Here is a 21,915-nt window from a genome sequence, read left to right as displayed (position 1 = left end):
CCGTATGATGGACCACACCTTTGAAAAGGGGTTTCTGGTTTTACTTTGATTTTGTTATTAAATTGCAACAGTTAAGGGGGAATTCATTGAGGGTTATGCATAGATTACGGTAGCTGTGTGGGGTCTTTATGTTTGTAGTTGATAAAAATACTTATTGTGTGTGTTTATACAAATGTCAACTAAATTTGTAGAATAAAGCTTGTTTTCTGACTAAAAGCGCCCACGGACTCTGTGGAATAACACCCGAAAGACAGGCTCTTGTGCTCATTGTATCCAAAATCAATAAACAGTTGTAGGTCAGGTGAACTTCATGATATACTTCGGAATTTTCTCAACCCTGGCCCATAACACTTCTTCCAATTCCTGAGTATTTTTTTGGGCACGATTAGTGGAGTGATTCCTGATGGCCCACATTTAACAGCACTTAATGCTGGAAATGAGTCCTCACTAGCTTCCCAGCGTTACTGGCTGCCTCGCCATCTGATTCGCCAGACTAGCCGCTAACAATGGGGAGCCACTTGTAAGCACTCTCAGCAGTCACTCAGTCAACACACAAGCACGGCAACGCGCATACCTACTCGCTTTGGGGCTGCCGACTTGGCCTGGCTTCTGGAAGCAATGGAGGAGAGACAAGACATCATGCTATGCTGAGGGGGTTGGCGGTCCAGCAGCAGGGCCATGAATGCCATCTGGGAGTCGGTAGCGGTGGCTGTCAGTTCAGGCAGTTTGACCAGGACGGCAGCATTCAATGTTGGAAGAAGACCAATGACCTCCTCCAAGCTGTGAGTAAGTTACCACCTGCCGCAGGTGAAGATAACCAATAATAGGCGTCAAAGGGCCAAGATTGGGAGGGCGGGGGAGTACTTGATATGTGTCCTTGCCCCTATGAGGCTCTGGAAGTCATGGGGTTTACAGAGGAGAGAACAGTCACTGACAGTGATGTTGGCCTGTGCCATGGAGATGAGGATCCATTGCCCCTTCACCCAGGTGACCTGTCTCAATTGAGTTGTTCATGTCAGACAAAATGATCTTTCTCTCTCACTGACCACTAGACCATTCTCTCACAGGATGATACCTGATGGAGCCAGGCCACCCCCCCTCCAGACCTACCAAGAGAACTCCTCGGATGAGAGCTCCGAGGAGGTCAACACATCACAGCTATCACCACCACCTTCCACCAACGCAGAGACGCACACCTCAGTGGCCGATATTTGTATGGAGACTTCTGGGGCACAATCTGATGAACACCACACAGTTGCTGCAGCACATTAGGTGGAGGCAGGAACATCCATGAGAGACAGCAGTCAGAGATCTGCTGGATCCCAGGACTCATCTGGCTCCCAGTTCGATGCCGAGCCTCTGGACAATGTTATCTCCGAGTTGATGCAGATGCTAGAACGTGGCTGTGAGATTCAGGAGGGGATGTTAGTGACATTCCGGTGAGTGCATAGCTGTTTGGAGGAGTCCCAAAGACTTTGGGCACAAGAGATGATGCCGACAATGCATGGCACCGAGGCCAACACTGCTAGGGTGGCGACTGCAGTGGAAGGCCTGCAGCCCGAGGTCAACATCTTTGAGTGGTGCTGTCCAAGGCTCGGTCTGTGACGACCATGGCTGAGGGCCGTGACGTATTACCCAGTTGCTGAGGGAAATGTCCCAGACGCAGGTGGAAATTGTCGAGGCCTTGCAGAGCATGTCCCAGTCATTGAGAAGCATTGCTGAGGGCGTCAATACCATGGTGCAGACAATGGTGAGGCACCAGGGCCAGCAGAACGAGATGACTGAGGCCTCTGGGGCTCACTCCAACTGCCCATCCGCCCCATAGAGACTCCCCAGGGCACTCCAGCCACTGTCAGGAAGGTAGCAGCACCAGAAACCAATCCAGGGCCTGACACCAAGGAGAGAACGGCTGTCTCCAGTTCTGACACCGACGCACCTTGAGGGCAGTGAGCAGAACAGGGTGGCACGGCGATCGCAGTGACAGCACTAAGTCGGCCTTGGACCTCTGGCTCCAGGCTTAATAGAGGACATCTGGCACGGTCATCAAAGGCCACAGTGTGTGAAAAGCAACAGTTGCCTCCACCTCTGATGTGCATCCTGAGGACACACCCTCGACGTAGCACTAGACCATGGGAGATCAGGAAGATTGAGGATCACTTGGGGGACGCGGGGGGAGAGGTGGCCCATTCTCTCTTGCTAGGTGTAATGTCAAATGTTGACAATTAAAACATGTTACAGCTGATGCATGTGAAGTATCTGAAACATTATTCTTCCCAGCAGGCCTGCCTCCATCCCCAACGCCCGGGCACAGTGGTCCAAGATCAAATGCCCTGAAGCAGACCCTGTTTAGAGGATGGGTGTGAGCACGGTATCAGCATAAAGATAGTAGTCAGACTTTTGCAGAAGTTGAGGAGCACCAGAGCTGTGATCATCACTCTCCTGCCATGTACAATGTCATGCTGATACAGGTCCATCACCTTGGAGGGTGGAACAGAGTAATTGGGAAGAGGGGGGGAGCTGATGGGCAAAGCCCTGCCCTATGAGAATCGGGTGGTGATGAGGGCCTCTGTGGTCCTCCGGGCATGGTGAACCTTTGTCGCCACCTGTCCTGCGGCTCCTCCCCTGGCTCATGCACCATCTCCTCCTCCTCGGATGAGCTGCTGTGCCAGGTTGTGAAGGGCACAGCAGACCATCACAAAGCAGTGGGACCCTCTGGGGCATGTACTGCAGTGTAGCACCAGAGTGGTCCAGGCATCAGAACCGCATTTTGAGCAGTCAGATCCACCGCTCATTTTTTTCTTGGCAAAAATGGTCAACATTTAACAACACAGTGGGAACATGGACGTTGTTATATTGGGTCTCTGCCTCGATTGCCAGACTTCACACTGGTGTCACCAGCCAGGATCTCGGTGGGTACCCCTTATCCTCAAAGAGTCAACCTGTCACCCTGGGAATGGTGAAAATGCAGGGGATTTCAGTGTCCCAGGATGTAGCTATTATGCACACTCCCTGGGAAGCGCGTGCACACATGCCTGATCTGGAGGTGGTCACACATGAGTTGAACATTCGGGGAGTGGAATCCCTTCCTGTTAATGAAGGGCACCCCCTGATGCGAGCAAGGCGACATGCATGCCTTCAATTACCCCCTGCTGGGGCCTACTAGTGATGGTGGAGAATCCTGCAGCCCAGGCACCTTGGTGGACTTGGTCCAGGTCACTGTTGATGTAGTCAGCTGCCTGGGCATACAGGGCGCCCGTGACCTCACGGATGCACTTATGGGCTGTTGCTTGGAAAATGCCGCGCATGTCCCTGCTTAGCCCTGGAATGAACCCATTGCATAAATGTTCAGGACTGCGTTGACCTTCATGGCTACCAGGAGTAGGTGTTGTCATCCTCGTGGGGTGCTGAGTCCGTAAGGGCATGGCACAGGTGCCGCACTGTTTCCTTGTTGAGACGGAGTCTTTTGCACCACATGCTGCCCATCATCTCCGAAAGACCAAGGATGCCTGTACACCTTGGACTGTCATCGGTGTACCTTTCTGGGTTTGTCCTCTGTCTGATGGGTGGCTGGGTCTTCAAGGTATGCGGAGGCCCCCTTGCACATGTGGTGCTGCCTCCAGCCTGTGTCTTCGCTGCACCTTCTCAAGTGTCCGGCTGCCTGCGCTGCCCCAGCACCGCAAGGGCATCCTCTGCGGGACAGAAGCCACCATACATTTTGGTCTTGAAGGAATTGGAGAAGGAGACGGACTGACAATCAGTTAGGTTACCTCCTCGGGAACCTCCAATCCCCCAATTCCCCCCACTCTTGCGTGTCCCACCTTCTCTGATTGCCATCCACAGAGCCAGTTGTGCTGGAAAACCTCACTCTGAGCTCTCATCCACGGTCACAGCAGGAGCCTTTGGACACGGGCACCTGTCGGGAATATTAGGGAGATTGTGCTCATTTGCCCTCCTCTGATTCACACACTTAACCTATGGTCGTGACGATATCCCCAGTGCTGAAGTCCAGCTCTTTCATTGTTCTGCCTCTGTGGTGCTGACTCTTCTGGAGTTCAGGAAAACTGTTCGGGCTTCAAGTTTGGTTGAAGTGCAATGCAATAATCATCATCTGAGACATGGGGCTGGATTTTCTGCCCCGCTGCGCCACATTTCTGTTTTACCCCACCAGCGGGATATTCCGTTACGCCGGCTAGTCAATTGGGGTTTCCCATTGTGGGCAGCCCCACGCCGTTGGGAAATCCCCGGGTTGCCGGCAAAACGGAGCATCCCGCCGGCGGAGAATCCAGCCCATGTTACGTGTACCAATGAGAATCCACTTGAGTCATTTTTTTCTTGGCAAAAATGGTCAACATTTAACAAAGATTTGAAAATCAACTACGGAACATTCTACATATCACACTAACCATTAGTCAACAAGGAAACGTCACAGTTCCATTTTGGTACCAGTGCAAAGCTATACAGTAGTCCCCCGTTATACCGCGCTCCGCAATACCGCGGTTCGCGATATACCGCGGGGGGGCTTATGGACCCCAACTGTCAGTTGTGTCAATTTCAGCGGCCGGCTCACTTTGATCCGGAGAGGGAAGCTGCTCTCTCACTGAAGCAATCAGCCGGCCGCTGAAATTGACACTGCCCGCTGCTCTCTCCCTCCAATCCAACTTTTAAGTTTTAATGTTTCTGATTGGAGGGAGAGAGCAGCCGGCAGTGACAATTTCAGCGGCCGGCTCACTTTGATCCGGAGAGGGAAGCTGCTCTCTCACTGAAACAATCAGCCGGCCGCTGAAATTGACACTGCCCGCTGCTCTCTCCCTCCAATCAGAAACATTAAAACTTAAAAGTTAGATTGGAGGGAGAGAGCAGCGGGCAGTGTCAATTTCAGCGGCCGGCTGATTGTTTCAGTGAGAGAGCAGCTTCCCTCTCCGGGTCAAAGTGAGCCGGCCGCTGAAATTGACACTGTTTTAATTAGATCCACGATGGGGTTTTTAAATTTATTTAAAAATCTATGCTAGCGCTTCCCATTGTGAGTCTACTGGGGTCTGACCTCTCCCCCCGCCCACCGTAGACTCTCAATGGGAAGCGCTAGTATAGATTTTAAAATAAATTTAAAACCCCCATCGTGGATATCCGCGGCTCGGTTGCAACGCGGGTGGCTATCTTGGACCCCAACACCCGCGTTATAAAGGGGGACTACTGTATCAGCTTATTTTCACCAAAAAATAATCCAACACACGGTATTGCCCCTTGCAGGTTCCAAGTCTGAGAATGTTTTATCATGTCCAGAACTTTGTCACAGAAGGGATGGCATGGGGGTGCAGTGGTTAGCTCGGCTGCCTCATGGCACCGAGGACCCGGGTGCGATCCCGACGTCAGTGTGGAGTTTGCACATTCTCCCCATGTCTGCGTAGGTCTCACCCCCACAACCCAAAGATATGCAGGGTAGGTGGATTGGCCACACTAAATTGCCCCTTAATTGGGGACTCTAAATTTAAAAAAAATGAAAAAAACAAGTTTGTCATAGAAATAATCTGTTCATCAGTGCATTACTTATTGGTTATTCCACGTATCAGCACCATTCTCCGTCCATGAGTCGCAGCTGTATAGGCCCTCCCACATGGCCCAATATCATCGGAACCAAATCCTGACATCCATGTATTCCACTGGCGCTCAAGGTGCAGTTGAACATCCTTGACTTCCTATGTTTGCCCCACGGTGACATGTTAGTTACATGCAGCACTCACCACACCAACAATCTGGGAAAGCATTCCTTCAACATCTTCATCAGTGTGTTCATTTGGATCAATGTCGTGCTCCAGGTCCCTCAGCGACCCCCTTGCTGCAACCCTGATTGTCTTCTGGACTCCTACGTATGTGTCCCTCTGAGCCTGGTGTTCCAGGTTCCAGATATCTTTGAAAAAAATTGTCCTCCTTTCAGGCTACAAAAAAAGAAGGAAACAGCACTAGCAGCCTCCAGGCATGTGCAGCTGCAAGCAGCACTTGAGAATATTTTATTTATTAAATGGTCAACAATACCTTTATGCATAGAGATTAAAGCCAACTATTTAACAGTCCATAAATCTCAGGTGCGCATTGGTTAGCACTGCTGCCTCACGGCACCTAGGACCTGGGTTTGATCCCGCCCCGGGTCACAGTCTGTGTGGAGATTGCACATTCTCCCACAACGAACATAGAACATACAGTGCAGAAGGAAGCCATTCAGCTCATCCAGTCTGCACCGACCCACTTAAGCTCTCACTTCCACCTTCTCTTCGTAACCCAATAACCTGTCCCTAGACTTTTTTGGTCACTTAAGGGCAATTTATCATGGCCAATCCACCTAACCTGCACGTCTTTGGACTGTGGGAGGAAACCGGAGCACCCAGCGGAAACCCACGCAGACACTGGGAGAACGTGCAGACTCTGCACAGAGTGACCCAGTGGGGAATCGAAACTGGGACCCTGGTGCTGTGAAGCCACAGTGCTACCCACTGTGCTACCGTGCTGCCCCTCTGACTTAATGATGTCATATTTGGATTTCTGATGATCTTGTGAAGCACCTTGGAATGTGTGTAGGGTAGGTGAATATGCCATGCTAAATTGCCTCTTAATTGGAATTTTCTTTTTAAAAAGTCCTTAAATCTCACTAATCAACAAGGAAAAGGCACTGTGCCATACACACACAAGTGCCTTTTCGCTATAGGATATCGGTACAAACACAAAGCTACAACAGTTGGTGTAGAGCGAGACTCTGTCCCCTGTCTCCTCTCCGGATCCCCTTCCAATTCTTTGCCACACTGAGTGCGATTGCTAGTGGTTCGATCCTCCTGCTCCTATGTTCTATCTATGATTGCTAGGCGAACAGCAGCGAGGACAACGGGCATCCCTGCCTTAAGTTTCTGTGCAGCTGGAAGTACTTGGAACTGGTGGTATTTGTCCGTATGCTCACCGTGGGTGCTCTGTACAGGAGTTTTGTCCAGGCGGTGAACTCTGCTCCAAGCCCGAACTGCTCCAGTACGCCTGCGGTACTTCCATTTGACTCTGTCGAAGTCCTGTTCTCTATCCAGGAAGATGATCATTTCTGGTATTCTCCCCCTGGATGGGTTCATTATCAAGTTCAGCAGGCGCCTGATCGATGTTAGCTGTCTACCTTTGACAAAACCCATTTGGTCTTCTGCTGCCACCTCTGGGAAGCTATTTCCCTCATGGCTGCCTGCTTTCTCAACTGGTGAGGCAGCTGACTTTGTCTCCATGTTCATCTAGGGTCCTCTGTGCCTGGCGGAGTTGGTGCACTACTTTTCTCAGAGAGAGCACATCAAATTCCATTTGTAGCTTTTCCCTCTCCGCCAGGAGCTCTATGATCGGGACCTCTTGAGTATTGCCGGTCTACCTCCAATATGGAGTCGACTAGTTGTTGCCTAGCCACCCTCTCTTCCCTGTCTCTACATGCCTTGGAGGAAATAATTTCACCCCTGATCACAGACTTCAGCGTCTCCCAGAACGTGGAGGGTGAGACCTTCCCATACTGGTTATTAGTAACATACTCGTCTATGGCCTGTGATATTTTCTCACAGAAAGCCTTCTCGGCAAGGAGGGTTGTGTCCAACCACCCATGTGGGGCGTAGGGCACGGTCTGTCTCCATACTCACATCCACGTAATGTGGAGCATGGTCGGAGACTACAACCGCGGAGTATTCCGCTCTTACTAGCTCTGGAAGCACAGATTTTCCCACAACAAAGCAATCAACCCATGTATATCCATGTTGGTTTAGATTTGTTTATTGTCACGTGTACCGAGGTACAGTGAAAAATATTCTTCTGTGTGCAGCTCAAACAGATCATTTAGTATATGAAAAGTAAATGCATAATAGGACCACACAAGGTACACAACGTTAATGCATAGACACCGGCATCGGGTGAAGCATACAGGAGTGCAATATAAATCAGATTCGACAATAAGAGGGTCATTTAACAGTCTGCCAACAGCGGGGAAGATTTTGATTCTGTTCGTGTGTGTACTCCGACCTTTGTATCTCCTGTCCAATAGAAGAAGTTGAAAGAGTGAGTAAGCCAGTGGGAGGGGTCTTTGATTATGCTGCCTGCTTTCCCAAGGCAGCGGGAGGTGTAGGTAGAGGCAATGGATGGGAGGTGGGTTTGTGTAATGGACTAGGCAGTGCTCACTACTCTCTGGTTCTTGCCGTGTGCTGAGCAGTTGCCATACCAGGCTGTGGTGGAGCAAGATTGGATGCTTTCTATGGTGCATCTATAAAAGTTGGTAAGAGTCAATGTGGGCATGCTGCATTTCCTTACTTTCTTGTGGACGTATAGGTGCTGTTGTGGTTTCTTGGTCGTAGCGTCGATGTGGATGGACCAGGACAGATTTTTGGTGATGTGCACATCCAGGAATTTGGAGTTGTCAACCATCTCCACCTCGACCCTGTTGATGCAGTCAAGGGTGATGCAGACAAGGGTGTGCACAATACTTTGTTTTCTGAAGTCAATAACCAGCTCTTTAGTTTCTCTGGCATTGAGGGAGATAGTGTTGTCTTTACACTACTCCGCTAGATTCTCTATCTCCCTCCTGTCTCCTGTATTCTGACTCGTCGTTCTTTAAGATCTGAGCCACTAAGATCGTGTGCTGGGACATGTGTACCTGGGAGAAGAAGGAGAACTCCTTCTCCCCTGGGTGGGGAAACCACCATGGGTCCACTGCCCCCATCTGCTTCATTAATATGCTGAGTTCTTTAGCAATGTTGGAGGTCTTCCCATTTTGGGGTTCGACCTGTCTGTCCATGGGTCCTGTACACTGGTAAAGTCTCTTCTCTCTCCTCCCCCCCGATAAGTCTGCGTGTGTCGACAGCGGGGATTTCCGCCATCGTCTTTTTTATGAATTCCCTGTGTCCCAGTTGGGCGCATACACTTTCACCAGGACAACCCTGACCTTGATGTACTGTAACCGTCCTCGTCGTGGCAAACATGGTAGTCTTACTTAGCAGTATGGCTACCACCCTGGCCCTCATCCCACAGCAGGAATATTAGGTCTGTCCCGCCCAGCCCTTCCTTACCCACAGTCAGTCCTTCTCCCTCAGGTGGGTCTCTTGGAGGAAGACTATATCAAATTTAAAACTTTTCAGGTGGGTGAAGATTCTGGATCTTTTCACATGCCCCTGCACTCCTGTATTTTCCTTCAAAATGGCCACCAACTGTGTGTATGCATGTGGGTGAGACCCTGCACTCTGGGGCTTCCCTTTGTTCAGGCCCTCCAAAGTGGCTGCTTGCGGTGCCTTTGTATTCCAAGTCGCCAAGTGCGATCTCTTGTAGCCAGCCTAATGCCCTTATGTTTCCCCATGGTACTTTCTTCCCCGGTTGCCCCCCCCCTCCCCCCATTATTGATGCGTACCCATGCTCCCCCCGCCAGCTGCGGACCCTCTCTCACTCATGCTTCCTGGCGCTAGGTTTCCCGTTAGTGTGGTCGCTCCTCTCCCATGTTGGTTACCTATCCACCCGTTGCGTGCTATCTGTTCTCCCTACCTGCTGTTCTCCTCACCCTTTTACTGCGCTCTGCTGGAACCCCTGTCCTCAGAACGAGGCAATGCAGTCCTTTGCAAAATGTCCTTCAAGTTGGTTGAATAAATTAATAAAGTCTCTTTCGGTGCTTTTTTTCATGGCTGTCCTTGCTGCCGTTTCTCCAGCCTGTTTTCTAGGAAAAATTTGTCCGCTCCTGCAGGGGGCATGAGTGTTCCCTGTCCTGGAATGTGACCCAGAGTTTGGCTGGGTACAGTATCCCAAACTTTACACGGTTTTGGACAGGGCTGCCTTCGCCCTGTTGAACTCTGCACGCCGCTTGGCCAGGTCAGCCCCAATGTCCTGGTAGATCCTGATCCGGTAACCTTCCCACAAGTTTTCCATCTGTCTTGCCCACTACAGGATTCTTTCCCGGTGGATTATGGTGATTATCGCCCTTGGCTGCTCTCCAGCCTTGGGTTTTGGCCTGAACGACCGGTCGACTCTGTCTATTTCTGGTGGGTTGAGGAAGCTATCCCTTCCCACCAAATTGCCCAGCATTTGGGCCACATTATCTGTGGGACACCTGCCTCCGATCCCTACCGGTAGGCCCACTATGCTCTGGTTTTGGCTCCTTGACTGGTTCTCCTGATCATTTCAGACTCCCCGGCGTCGCGATCAACCTTGCTATTTTCTTTTTCAGGGCAGGAATCCAGTTACTCTGGTCTATTGAAGCTTTTTCTAGCTCCTTTATGGTGCCTCCAGTCGCCCCTCCCTCTTGTCCAGGGCCACCTGCATGATCACCAGAGCTTCCACGACTGGCACCCTGACCGCAGCCTGGATACTGGTCATCGTTTCCTCTCTATGTTCTCTCAGTTCCTTTGAGAGGAGCATCTTCCAACCACCTTCTGGTGAGGGGGGGTTCCTTGTGTTGCGGGCTGGTCCTTCTCGTTCTGGCATGGGTCGAGCTTCAACGCCGGCTCAGCCACTTGCTTTTCCCATTTTTCATCTCTTTGCGGCATCTGGATAATAATAACAATCGCTTATTGTCACAAGTAGACTTCAATGAAGTTACTGTGAAAAGCCCCTAGTCGCCACATTCCGGCGCCTGTTTGGGGAGGCCAGTACGGTAATTGAACCCGTGCTGCTGGTCTTGTTCTGCATTACAAGCCAGCTATTTAGCCCACTGTGCTAAACCAGTCGCTGTTGCTCAGCATCTCCGTTTGTGTTGTTGTTGATTGGGGTGCGGGGTACTTTTCTTTCCCTGTAATAGCGGATATTTCCAGTAAAATAGCCTATTTCGGGTTCGTAGGAGGAGACCACTTGATGTGCGACTACTAAGCACATCGCCGTCACCGGAATTCCATCTTCAAATGCCTTTGAAGTTTAGAGGGTTTTAAACTTTAATTTGCCAGTATTTTCCTGCATATAACACATGGGCTTTGCATCCTGATTTGCATTGGCACAATTAAAGCCATTACTCAGGAAATCATCTTTTTAAAAATAAATTTAGAGTACCCAATTCTTTTTTTTCCCCTCCAATTAAGGGGCAATTTAGTGTAGCCAATCCACCTAACCTGCACATGTTTTGGGTTGTGGGGATGAGACCCACGCTGACACTGTGAGGACATCTTTATACTACTGCTTGGTTCCCGATTTCAGTTTATTCTTAGTGGTTGGTCACCAGAGGCCCTAGAGCTTTGCACAGCGCTAACCCCAGCACTGCCTTGCCCAGCCATGTTCTCCTGAGAAGCTCGCTCCAGCAGATTCAGTTGAGATACCCTGGCCAGTTTGTGTCTCTGGCCCCTCCTTATTACAAAATAATCCATCTTCAGTTCTTCACAGTCCTGTTGTTTGCTTGCTGGCAGCTGCAAAATGGAGGGTTCCCTCCTCCGTGATTTCTGCCCTCAGCACTGATTTACAGGGCATGGTGTCAGTTTATGTGCTGGGCGCATGACCTGCTCTCTGCTGCTTCTGGCGGGAAAACGTCTTAATTTGTATTTAAAGGCCGGTCACGGCTCGCATTCTTTTTGACTTTGAAACTTTATTTCCCGTACCTGATTCTTCCAAGTTTATGACTTTTTATTACTGAAAATTCAAGCAATTTCAGTTCAACTTGTGCACCTACATTTGCAGACAAACTTTGTTTTAAATATGTTCCCATTTCATTAGAAATTTAAACAAGTACATCTTATTTTCACTTTCCAAACTATGACTTTAGACGAGATGAAGTAACTTGTCAAGCACACACAATGTCACACTATTTCTTACTGGTTCCACTGCATTGCACTATCCAAACATCCTAGTCATCCCCTTCTCCAATCTCACCAAAAGCACTAACTTCCTGGTTTCCAGAGAGTGATGACACAAAGTGATGATTATGTAGTTTTCTTCCAGTGTTGACATGTGTCAGCCGCATTGACTGGCCACATGTGATCAGTATTCCTTTCTGACAAACCTTTACCTGGTTTCCCCCTCACTCTCCAATAGCTGTTACTGTTGTCAGATACATCCGCCCCAATCACAGACTGCTGACCACTTCCCATTCCGTACTGCACGTCATGGGAGTGCAAGTGGACGCTGTGCAGCAATTGAGCAGCTTAACCACGGGAGATGCGGATCACATAGTGTTGATCAGTGGCGAAGGACAAGCCAAGCATCGTGCAGGGGGTCAGCACCAGAGCGGAGTGTAGTCTTCGAGTGTACATTTTGTCACGTGTTGACTGTTTAAAGATAAGTTTCTTTTCCATTTTAGTTCACAAAATTGAAAGTGTCCCAAAGCATAAAGACACAATAGTCAATGCTCGTGATTGCTCTTTTTAACAGAAAGGATGGAAAACTTAGTTGTGTGGCAAGCGGTGTAGGACGTGTGGCAAGAAGTGTAGAACATGTGTCGAGATTTAATGATAAATCTATAAGACCACCAGTACAAGAGAAAATACTGTGGATACTGGAAATCTGAAATAAAAAATAGAAAATGCTGTAAATATTCAAGTTGGGGAATATTTTTTGGAGAAGCAAACAGTTAATGTGTCAGGTTGGCGATTCTTTGTCAGAACTTGGCCATTTTCCATTTTCGTGATGTTACTAATAGACAATGATTAGAATATCGTGTAATTTTGGGTTCCACAGCAATAAGGAATAGGTTGAGGCAAAAGAAATTGTACAAGTAGTTCCTTGGTAGTACAGAACTTTAGTATAGCTGAAAAAAAGAGAGATGCTGCCAATCATAGAATCCCTATGCGCAGAAGAAGGCCATTCAGCCCATTGAGTCTGCACCGACCGTCCTCAAGAGCACCTGACCTAGTCTCCCCCACCCTATCCCCAGTCTTTAGACTGTGGGACCGGAAAGGGTCGACTCCACAGAGTTCTCAGCACAGACCCAGGCCCTGATGGACAAACTCACGGACTTCTTCATCTCCGAGCTCCAAAAACATAGGGAGGAACTGAAGAGATACCTCCTGGCAGTTGTCGAGACAGCAGTGGAGGCGGCGATGGCCCCATGGGGAAAGCAATGGCCAAGACGGAGCGGTGGCTTGAGACCCAAGAGTCAGTTCAACAGCAAGAGACCTCGAGAAGGCCGTCACAGGCCAAGGGGACCCGTCACAGTCAAGGTGGCAAGCCTGATCAGGCAGGGCCAAAGGAAAAAGTTGCTGACCAGAAGATCAGGCTGTTAAGCTAGAACTTAAGAATCGTTGGGCTGCTGGAAGAAATGGATGGGAGGAACCCCCGCATATAGCGGCAATGCTCAGAAAAATGGTCAGCGAGGAAGGCTTCGCCAGATCCTTGGAGGTGGACTGCGCCCACAGGTTGCAACGGCAGCAGCCCAGAGCTGGGGAAACTCCACAGGCGATAATTGTTAAATTCCATAAGTACCAGGACAAAGAGTGGATCCTGAGGTGGGCGAAAGGTGTGAGAGGATGCAAGTGGGAAGAGCATTCCATCTACTTGTACCAAGACATTGGGGCAGACCTGGCCAAACGCCGGGCTGAATTTAACAATGCCAAATCCGCATCCGCCCGACAAGAGTAAGGTGCGGTATGGCAAGCTTTACCGTGTTATGGGTCACACACCAGGGAAAGACCTTGGTGATAAGAAGGAAAGGGGAAGGGGGGGGGGGGCGGGGGTGGTGACGATGGACAGACCTCACCTCACCTCGCCTTCATTGGTCCGGGAGGCACTGAAGGTAATATGGGGTGAATTTATAGTCCGTAGAGCCCTTGGGGATAAGAGGGAAAGGGAAACCTACCAGTGGCTGATCAGCTCCATACTGGAGGTGGATGAGTAGTACTCCACTACCACCATCATGGAATGATCTGCAGATGGAATATGACCTGCTCTCCACACGGAAGGCAGTCCACCAGTTCTGCCAGTGACAGCAACAGCAGAATGGTAGCGGACCCAAACGAGGTCAATAAAACCTTTACGAACTTTTACCAAGGGCTGTATGCCTCCGAGGCCCTCGGATGGGGTTTTGGGATGGAACAGTTCCTTGGCTGACTAGATATACCAGTAGTGGAGGAGGACAGGAAACGGGCACTGGAAGCATCGCTCGGGCTGGGCGAAATCATGGAATGCATCACCTCCATGCAATCCGGGAATGCGACGGGACTGAATGGGTACCCAGCAGACTTTTAGAAAGAATTCTCCACTTTGCTGGCCCCGTACTTGCCGGATGTTCAACAACTCCCTGTTGAAGGGGGCCCTGCCGCCCACAGTGGCACAGGCCTTGATCTCTTTGATCCCCAAGAATGCCGAATACCCAACAGATCGTACAGACCATCTTTCGCTTTGAAACTGACGCGGATATCCTTGCGAAAACACTGGCGAGACAACTAAAGAGTTACCTGCCAAAATTATCGCAGAACATAAGAACTAGGAGCAGGAGTAGGCCATCTGGCCCCTCGAGCCTGCTCCGCCATTCAATGAGATCATGGCTGATCTTTTGTGGACCCAGCTCCACTTTCCGGCCCGAACACCATAACCCTTAATCCCTTTATTCTTCAAAAAACTATCTTATCTTTACCTTAAAAACATGTAATGAAGGAGCCTCAACTGCTTCACTGGGCAAGGAATTCCATAGATTCACAACCCTTTGGGTGAAGAAGTTCCTCCTAAACTCAGTCCTAAATCTACTTCCCCTTATTTTGAGGCTATGTTCCCTAGTTCTGCTTTCACCCGCCAGTGGAAACAACCTGCCCGCATCTATCTTATCTATTCCCTTCATAATTTTAAATGTTTCTATAAGATCCCCCCTCATCCTTCTAAATTCCAACGAGTACAGTCCCAGTCTACTCAACCTCTCCTCATAATCCAACCCTTTCAGCTCTGGGATTAACCTAGTGAATCTCCTCTGCACACCCTCCAGTGCCAGTACGTCCTTTCTCAAGTAAGGAGACCAAAACTGAACACAATACTCCAGGTGTGGCCTCACTAACGCCTTATACAATTGCAACATAACCTCCCTAGCCTTAAACTCCATCCCTCTAGCAATGAAGGACAAAATTCCATTTGCCTTCTTAATCACCTGTTGCACCTGTAAACCAACCTTCTGTGACTCATGCACTAGCACGCCCAAGTCTCTCTGCACAGCGGCATGCTTTAATATTTTATCGTTTAAATAATAATCCCGTTTGCTGTTATTCCTACCAAAATGGATAACCTCACATTTGTCAACATTGTATTCCACCTGCCAGACCCTAGCCCATTCACTTAACCTATCCAAATCCCTCTGCAGACTTCCAGTATCCTCTGCACTTTTCGCTTTACCACTCATCTTAGTGTCATCTGCAAACTTGGACACATTGCCCTTGGTCCCCAACTCCAAATCATCTATGTAAATTGTGAACAATTGTGGGCCCAACATGGATCCCTGAGGGACACCACTAGGTACTGATTAACAACCAGAGAAACACCCATTAATCCCCACTCTTTGCTTTCTATTAATTAACCAATCCTCTATCCATGCTACTACTTTACCGTTAATGCCATGCATCTTTATCTTATGCAGCAACCTTTTGTGTGGCACCTTATCAAAAGCTTTCTGGAAATCCAGATATACCACATCCATTGGCTCCCTGTTATCTACCGCATTGGTAATGTCCTCAAAAAATTCCACTAAACTAGTTAGGCATGACCTGCCCTTTATGAACCCATGCTGCGTCTGCCCAATGGGACAATTTCTATCCAGATGCCTCGCTATTTCTTCCTTGGTGATAGATTCCAGCATCTTCCCTACTACCGAAGTTAAGCTCACTGGCCTATAATTTCCTGCTTTCTGCCTACCTCCTTTTTTAAACAGTGGTGTCACATTTGCTAATTTCTAATCCGCCGGGACCACCCCAGAGTCTAGTGAATTTCGGTAAATTATCACCTAGTGCATCTGCAACTTCCCTAGCCATCTCTTTTAGCACTCTGGGATGCATTCCATCAGGGCCAGGAGACTTGTTAACCTTTAGCCCCATTAGCTTGCCCATCACTACCTCCTTAGTGATAACAATCCTCTCAAGGTCCTTACCTGTCATAGCCTCATTTCTATCAGTCGCTGGCATGTTATTTGTGTCTTCCACTGTGAAGACCGACCCAAAAAACCTGTTCAGTTCCTCAGCCATTTCCTTATTTCCCATTATTAAAACTCCCTTCTCATCCCCTAAAGGACCAATATTTACCTTAGCCACTCTTTTTTGTTTTATATATTTGTAAAAACTTTTACTGTCTGTTTTTATATTCTGAGCAAGTTTACTCTCATACTCTATCTTACTCTTCTTTATAGCTTTTTTAGTAGCTTTCTGTTGCCCCCTAAAGATTTCCCAGTCCTCTAATCTCCCAGCAATCTTTGCCACTTTATATGCTTTTTCCTTCAATTTGATACTCTCCCTTATTTCCTTAGATATCCACGGTCGATTTTCCCTCTTTCTACCGTCCTTCCTTTTTGTTGGTATAAACCTTTGCTGAGCACTGTGAAAAATTGCTTGGAAGGTTCTCCACTGTTCCTCAACTGTTCCAACATAAAGTCTTTGTTCCCAGTCTACCTTAGCTAGTTCTTCTCTCATCCCCTTGTAATCTCCTTTGTTTAAACACAAAACACTAGTATTTGATTTTACTTTCTCACCCTCCATCTGTATTTTAAATTCCACCATATTGTGATCGCTTCTTCCGAGAGGATCCCTACCTATGAGATCATGAATCAATCCTGTCTCATTACACAGGACAAGATCTAGGACCGCTTGTTCCCTCGTAGGTTCCATTACATACTGTTCTAGGAAACTATCGCGGATACATTCTATAAACTCCTCCTCACGGTTGCCTTGACCGACCTGGTTAAACCAATCGACATGTAGATTAAAATCCCCCATGATAACTGCTGTACCATTTCTACATGCATCAGTTACTTCTTTGTTTATTGCCTGCCCCACCATAAAGTTACTATTTGGTGGCCGATAGACTACTCCTATCAGTGACTTTTTCGCCTTACTATTCCTGATTTCCACCCACATGGATTCAACCTTATCCTCCATAGCACCGATGTCATCCCTTACTATTGCCCGGATGTCATCCTTAAATAACAGAGCAACACCACCTCCCTTCCCATCCACTCTGTCCTTCCGAATAGTTTGATACCCTCGGATATTTAACTCCCAGTCATGACCATCCTTTAACCATGTTTCAGTAATGGCCACTAGATCAGACTGGGTTTGTTAAGGGCAGATAACTAACTGCGAACAAAAGATGCCTGGTGAATGTAATAATGACACAATCCGAGGAGAGCACACCAGAAGTGATGGTCTCCCTGGATGCTGAGAAAGCATTCAACCGAATAGAATGGACGTACCTCGTAGAGGTGCTTGAACGGTTTGGGTTTAGAGCGGGGTTCACCACATGGGTGAAATTACTGTACAGCCTGCCTATGGCAAGCGTATTGACAAACACAACCAGCTATGAGTACTTCTGGCTGCAAAGGGAAGCGAGGCAGGAGTGCCGCTATCCATCTCCTCTTCTCTTGCCCCCCCCCCCCCCCCCCCCCCCCCCCTCAGCAATTCAGCCACTGACGATCAGCGGATTTGTGGACAGGCGTTCGGAGAGGAGGCAGAGAGCGTAGAGTCTTGTTCCATGCGAATGGTGAGTAGCCTGCTCCTCTACGTGTCGAACCCCCTAGCTAGTGTGCAAAAGATAACTGGACTTTTGAGGGAGTTTGGTGCTTTCTCCGATTACATCCTCAACCTGGGAAAGAGCAAAATCTTCCAGTAAGCCCTCCTAGAGGGAGGAGTGGAGCTGGAAGAACTGTCGTTTTAAAGTAACCCAAACCAAGTTCAGGTACCTGGGGATCCAAGTGGCCCACACCTAGAAGTGGCTCCACAGATGGAACCTCTCCAGCCTGGTGGAGGAGATTAAGAGGGACCTGCCAAGATGGGATTCACTCCCTCTTTCGCTAGCCGAAAGGGTACAGACGGTCAAAATGAATGTGCTGTCCAAGTTCCTCTTTGTATTTAGATCACTCGCGATCTTCACCCCCAAATTCTTCACCAGGGTCGGCATGATAATCACGGCCTTCATCTTGTAACCCTAACCCGAGGATATGTAAGGCAATTTTGCAATGAGGGCAGCAGAGGCTGACAGTAGAGGCCTTGTTTGTGGACGACAGATTGGCGACCCTGTGGAACATGCGGAGAGGCTCCACCTCACGAAAGGGAACAAGCTTAGATATCTGCAGCTGCGTAACTCTCCGCAAGGAGGCAAAAATGTTCCCCCAGACACCCGGGCACACATCTCTGGATGCAGTGAGAGGGTTGGACTGAGGCGTCAAATGCAGCGGCATTTATAGACGACTTATAGAAAATATCAGGACTCGACTGGATGAGAGGTGGGGGGAGGACTCTGAATCGATGCGCAGCGCAGACTCCAGCTCCTCCACTTCCTGCGCCAGACTAAGCCTGATGCAGCTCAAAGTAGTGCACAGAACACACTATACCAAGACGCTAATGAGAGGGTTCTTCCCTGAGGTGGAGGACCAGTGCGAACGGTGTCAGTGGGGCCCGGCCAACCACACTCGCATGTTCTGGTCCTGCCAGACTCAGAATTCTGGATGACCTTCTTCGAGGCAATGACCAAGGTGGTGGGGGTTGAGATGGAGCCACGCCTATCTGTGGCAGTCTTCGGGGTGTTAGAGCATCCAGAGCTCTGGAGAGGGTAGGGGATGGCCCCTTGGCCCTCACCTCATTAATCGTCAGGCGGGGACCCTGCTAGGGTAGGGTGGAAGTTAACATCACCACCCCGGGCCTCGGAATGACACTCCGACCTGGCCGAATCCCTGAAGCTGGAAAAATAAAATTGAAATGAGGATCTGAGGAGAGATTCCATGACATATGAAGCAAGCCATTTCACAGACCTGTTTGCAACCGGCAGCCAACCGGGGGCGGGTCGGCGAGCTGCTAGGGGGTGGGGGTTGGGGTTGGGGGAGCGGGGTGCTAGCTAGGGTGGGGAGGATCGACCTAGAGGGAGCGGAACTCTCAAAGCAAAAAGAATGGGGAGGAGGGCCACCCACTGGAAGGATCACAGACTCCTCCCACGTAGGGAGAAACCGGTATAATGAATGGACCCACCCTCGCTCAAACACCTCCAACTCAAGGGGGGAGCAGGGCCACCCCACCCACCAGCAGAACGGAGGGGAAGGATATCAACTATATCTGTATATATGTGGTTAAAACTGGGTACAACCCCTACTGTCAAGTGGAGTCCCAGCTGAGACCCATCAAATCACTGTAAAAATTGAACACTACTGTAATTGTAAGTTAGGATTGAAGCCCCAGTCATGGTTATGGTGACAGCGAGGAGCTCAAATCTTGTTGTTTCCATTTTTTGTTATTATTGTTGTTGCGTTGTCTTTTCCATATAAAACCCAGTTCCTTGTATCTAGCGGCAAACACCAAAAAACATTTTAGAAAGAAAAATATTTGTACTGTGGGAGGAAACCAGAGCACCCGGAGGAACCCATGCAGACACTGGGAGAAAATGCAACTCAACAGAGTTACCCACGGCCGGAATTGAACCCGGGTCCCTGGCGTTGTGAGGCCGCAATGCAAATCACTTTGCCACCGTGCTGTTGAAGCTTTTTATGTTGCATTGATCAGGGCAAATGCAAAATATCAAATTTCAAAGGGAATGACTGTTTATATTGCATGAAAAAGAGTGTTGATTGTTTGGCAAGTGGACTCTGGTGGAGTCGTTTCCATGTATTATCCCTGGTGTATTTTCCATGCCAACACCCTGATTATTCAGAGTCCACTTGCCAATCAACACCCCTTTCCCAAGCAGTTTAACTTGCTTTTCCCATTGAATTTTAATATCAATGAAGATTCACTTGGATGTTGCTTGGTATGCCGCCATGTAAATATGAAAGGTTCCTTTCATTGCAGAAATGATGGGGTTAATAGAAAGAAGTGTTTAAAGTTACAACGAATTAGGACAAAGTATGACGATAGACTGTTTCCAGTGATTTAAGTGGTCTGGAACAAAGAGATACAAAATGTAATTCCATGGTTTAGATCCATAGAATTTACAGTGCAGAGGAGGCCATTCGGCCCATCGAGTCTCATCGGCCCTTGGAAAGAGCACCCGACCTGAGCCCAAGCCTCCACCCTATCCCTGTAACCTATTAACCAACCCCCACCTAACCTTTTGGACACTAAGGACCAGTTTATCATGGCAATCCTGCACATCTTTGGACTGTGGGAGGAAACCAGAGCACCCGAAGGAAACCCAGACAGGCATGGGGAGGAAGTGCAAACTCCACACACTCGCCCGAGGTCAGTAAGAAGTCTTACAACACCAGGTTGAAGTCCAATATGTTTGTTTCAAACAGTAGCTTTCGGGGCACTGCTCCTTCACCTACTGTGCTCACCCCAGTCCAACGCCGGCATCTCCACATCATGGCTATCACCCGAGGTCTGAATCGAACCTGGGCCACTGGAGCTGTGAGGCAGCAATGCTAACCACTGTGCCACCCTGCCGTTGCACTTAGGGTGGAGAGTTGGAGAAATTTGGTTTCACGCAGACCTGCACTACCAGAGTGGATTAGTAAAATAGAAGGTGATGTGGAATAGGTTAGGAGGACTGGTTGGACTTTATTGTTTCTGTCTTGAAATTTCAATATAATTTTATACGGCAGTCTGATGAATAGCTAACTTTCTAAACTCTATGCACTTAAAGACCAAATGAATTCATTGAAAACTGTGTTCAATGTCTGAAGCAACTTTTTTTTTCCAATTACAGCACTTTCTTGTACCTTAAATTCCTTGTTGTGTGGGCACTGGTGTTGCTGGCAGATTTTGTCCTTGAATTCCGCTTTGAATATCTTTGGCCTTTCTGGCTCTTCATCAGGAGTGTTTATGATTCCTTCAGATACCAGGGTCTGGTAAGTTGGTTAAAACTTCTGTTTGCAAAATGTGATATGCTTAATACACACCACTACTATATTAGTTAACATTATTTGATCTAAATGCTATGATTTTAATGTTTATTGAATTGTACAATTTTAAAAGAGGTTGCAGGATCAAAGAGACTTGCAGAGGTTGTAGCTATAAAGGTCTTTGAAGGCAGCATAAAACATTGAGAAAGGTGTTTTAAAAAAAAACCTAAATGTGGAGTGCAAAACCAGGAAGTTATGCTAAACCTTAATAAGAGTAGTTGACCCCCCAGCTGGAGTATACTGGCCGATATGAGGGTCACAATTCAGGACGCATTCATAGTTTTAAAGAGTGTACAGAGAAGATCTACCACTGTTAGGTGGGAACTACGGTTATGATCTTTAAAACACCAAAGTGTAAGTGGAGATTTGATATGGGTGTTCAAAATCTTGAAGAGCTTTGGTAGAGTAAATGCAGAGAAACTCTGTCCAGTGGTAGAAGAATCAGTAACCTGATGACCCAGATTAAGATGATCGGAAAACGAACCAGAGGTGGTTGACAGAAGGAAAACGAATACGCAGTGTAACATGGCCTGGAATGCACTGCCTTAAAGGGTGGTTGAAGAAGATTAATTTGTACATTTAAAAGGGAATTGGATAAGTACTTGAAAAATAAGGATTTGCAGGATTTGAAAGAGCAAAGGAGGATGACCTATTATGTGCCTCTTAAAAAGCCAGGACTGGTGTAATGCACCAAAAAGGGTTCCTCCTATGCTGTATTGTTCTATGATTCGAAATTCAAATGCATTTTTTCTTAAACAGAACACACTTTCCTCAATCTTTTAAAAATCTTACTTGCCAGGAATCTTTATAGCTTAACATTGTTATGTGCCAGGGTTTAGAGAACCCCAAAGTGTATCATGGAGTTCACCTGACCCACAACTTTTAATAGATTGTGGTAAGGGGAGCACACGGTCCACTCTACAGGTGTGGTACAGCAGAAATGGAAATGTATT

General features: G+C 48.3%; 1 protein-coding gene across 1 annotated transcript in view; it reads left to right on the top strand.

Moving 5' to 3' along the window:
- The window catches only part of maco1b (macoilin 1b), a 153,324-nt gene that overhangs the window by 59,466 nt on the left and 71,943 nt on the right, over positions 1-21,915 (top strand). Inside the window, exon 3 of the mRNA XM_038799449.1 lies at positions 20,767-20,908. Coding sequence (XP_038655377.1) covers positions 20,767-20,908 — 142 coding nt within the window. The remainder of the gene's footprint in view (positions 1-20,766; positions 20,909-21,915) is intronic.

The sequence above is a fragment of the Scyliorhinus canicula genome, chromosome 1 (genome assembly GCF_902713615.1).
Source record: "Scyliorhinus canicula chromosome 1, sScyCan1.1, whole genome shotgun sequence".
Classification (NCBI taxonomy): domain Eukaryota; kingdom Metazoa; phylum Chordata; class Chondrichthyes; order Carcharhiniformes; family Scyliorhinidae; genus Scyliorhinus; species Scyliorhinus canicula.
The sequence above is the reverse complement of the archived record's forward strand: the minus strand, read 5'-3'. Positions and strand labels throughout refer to the sequence as shown.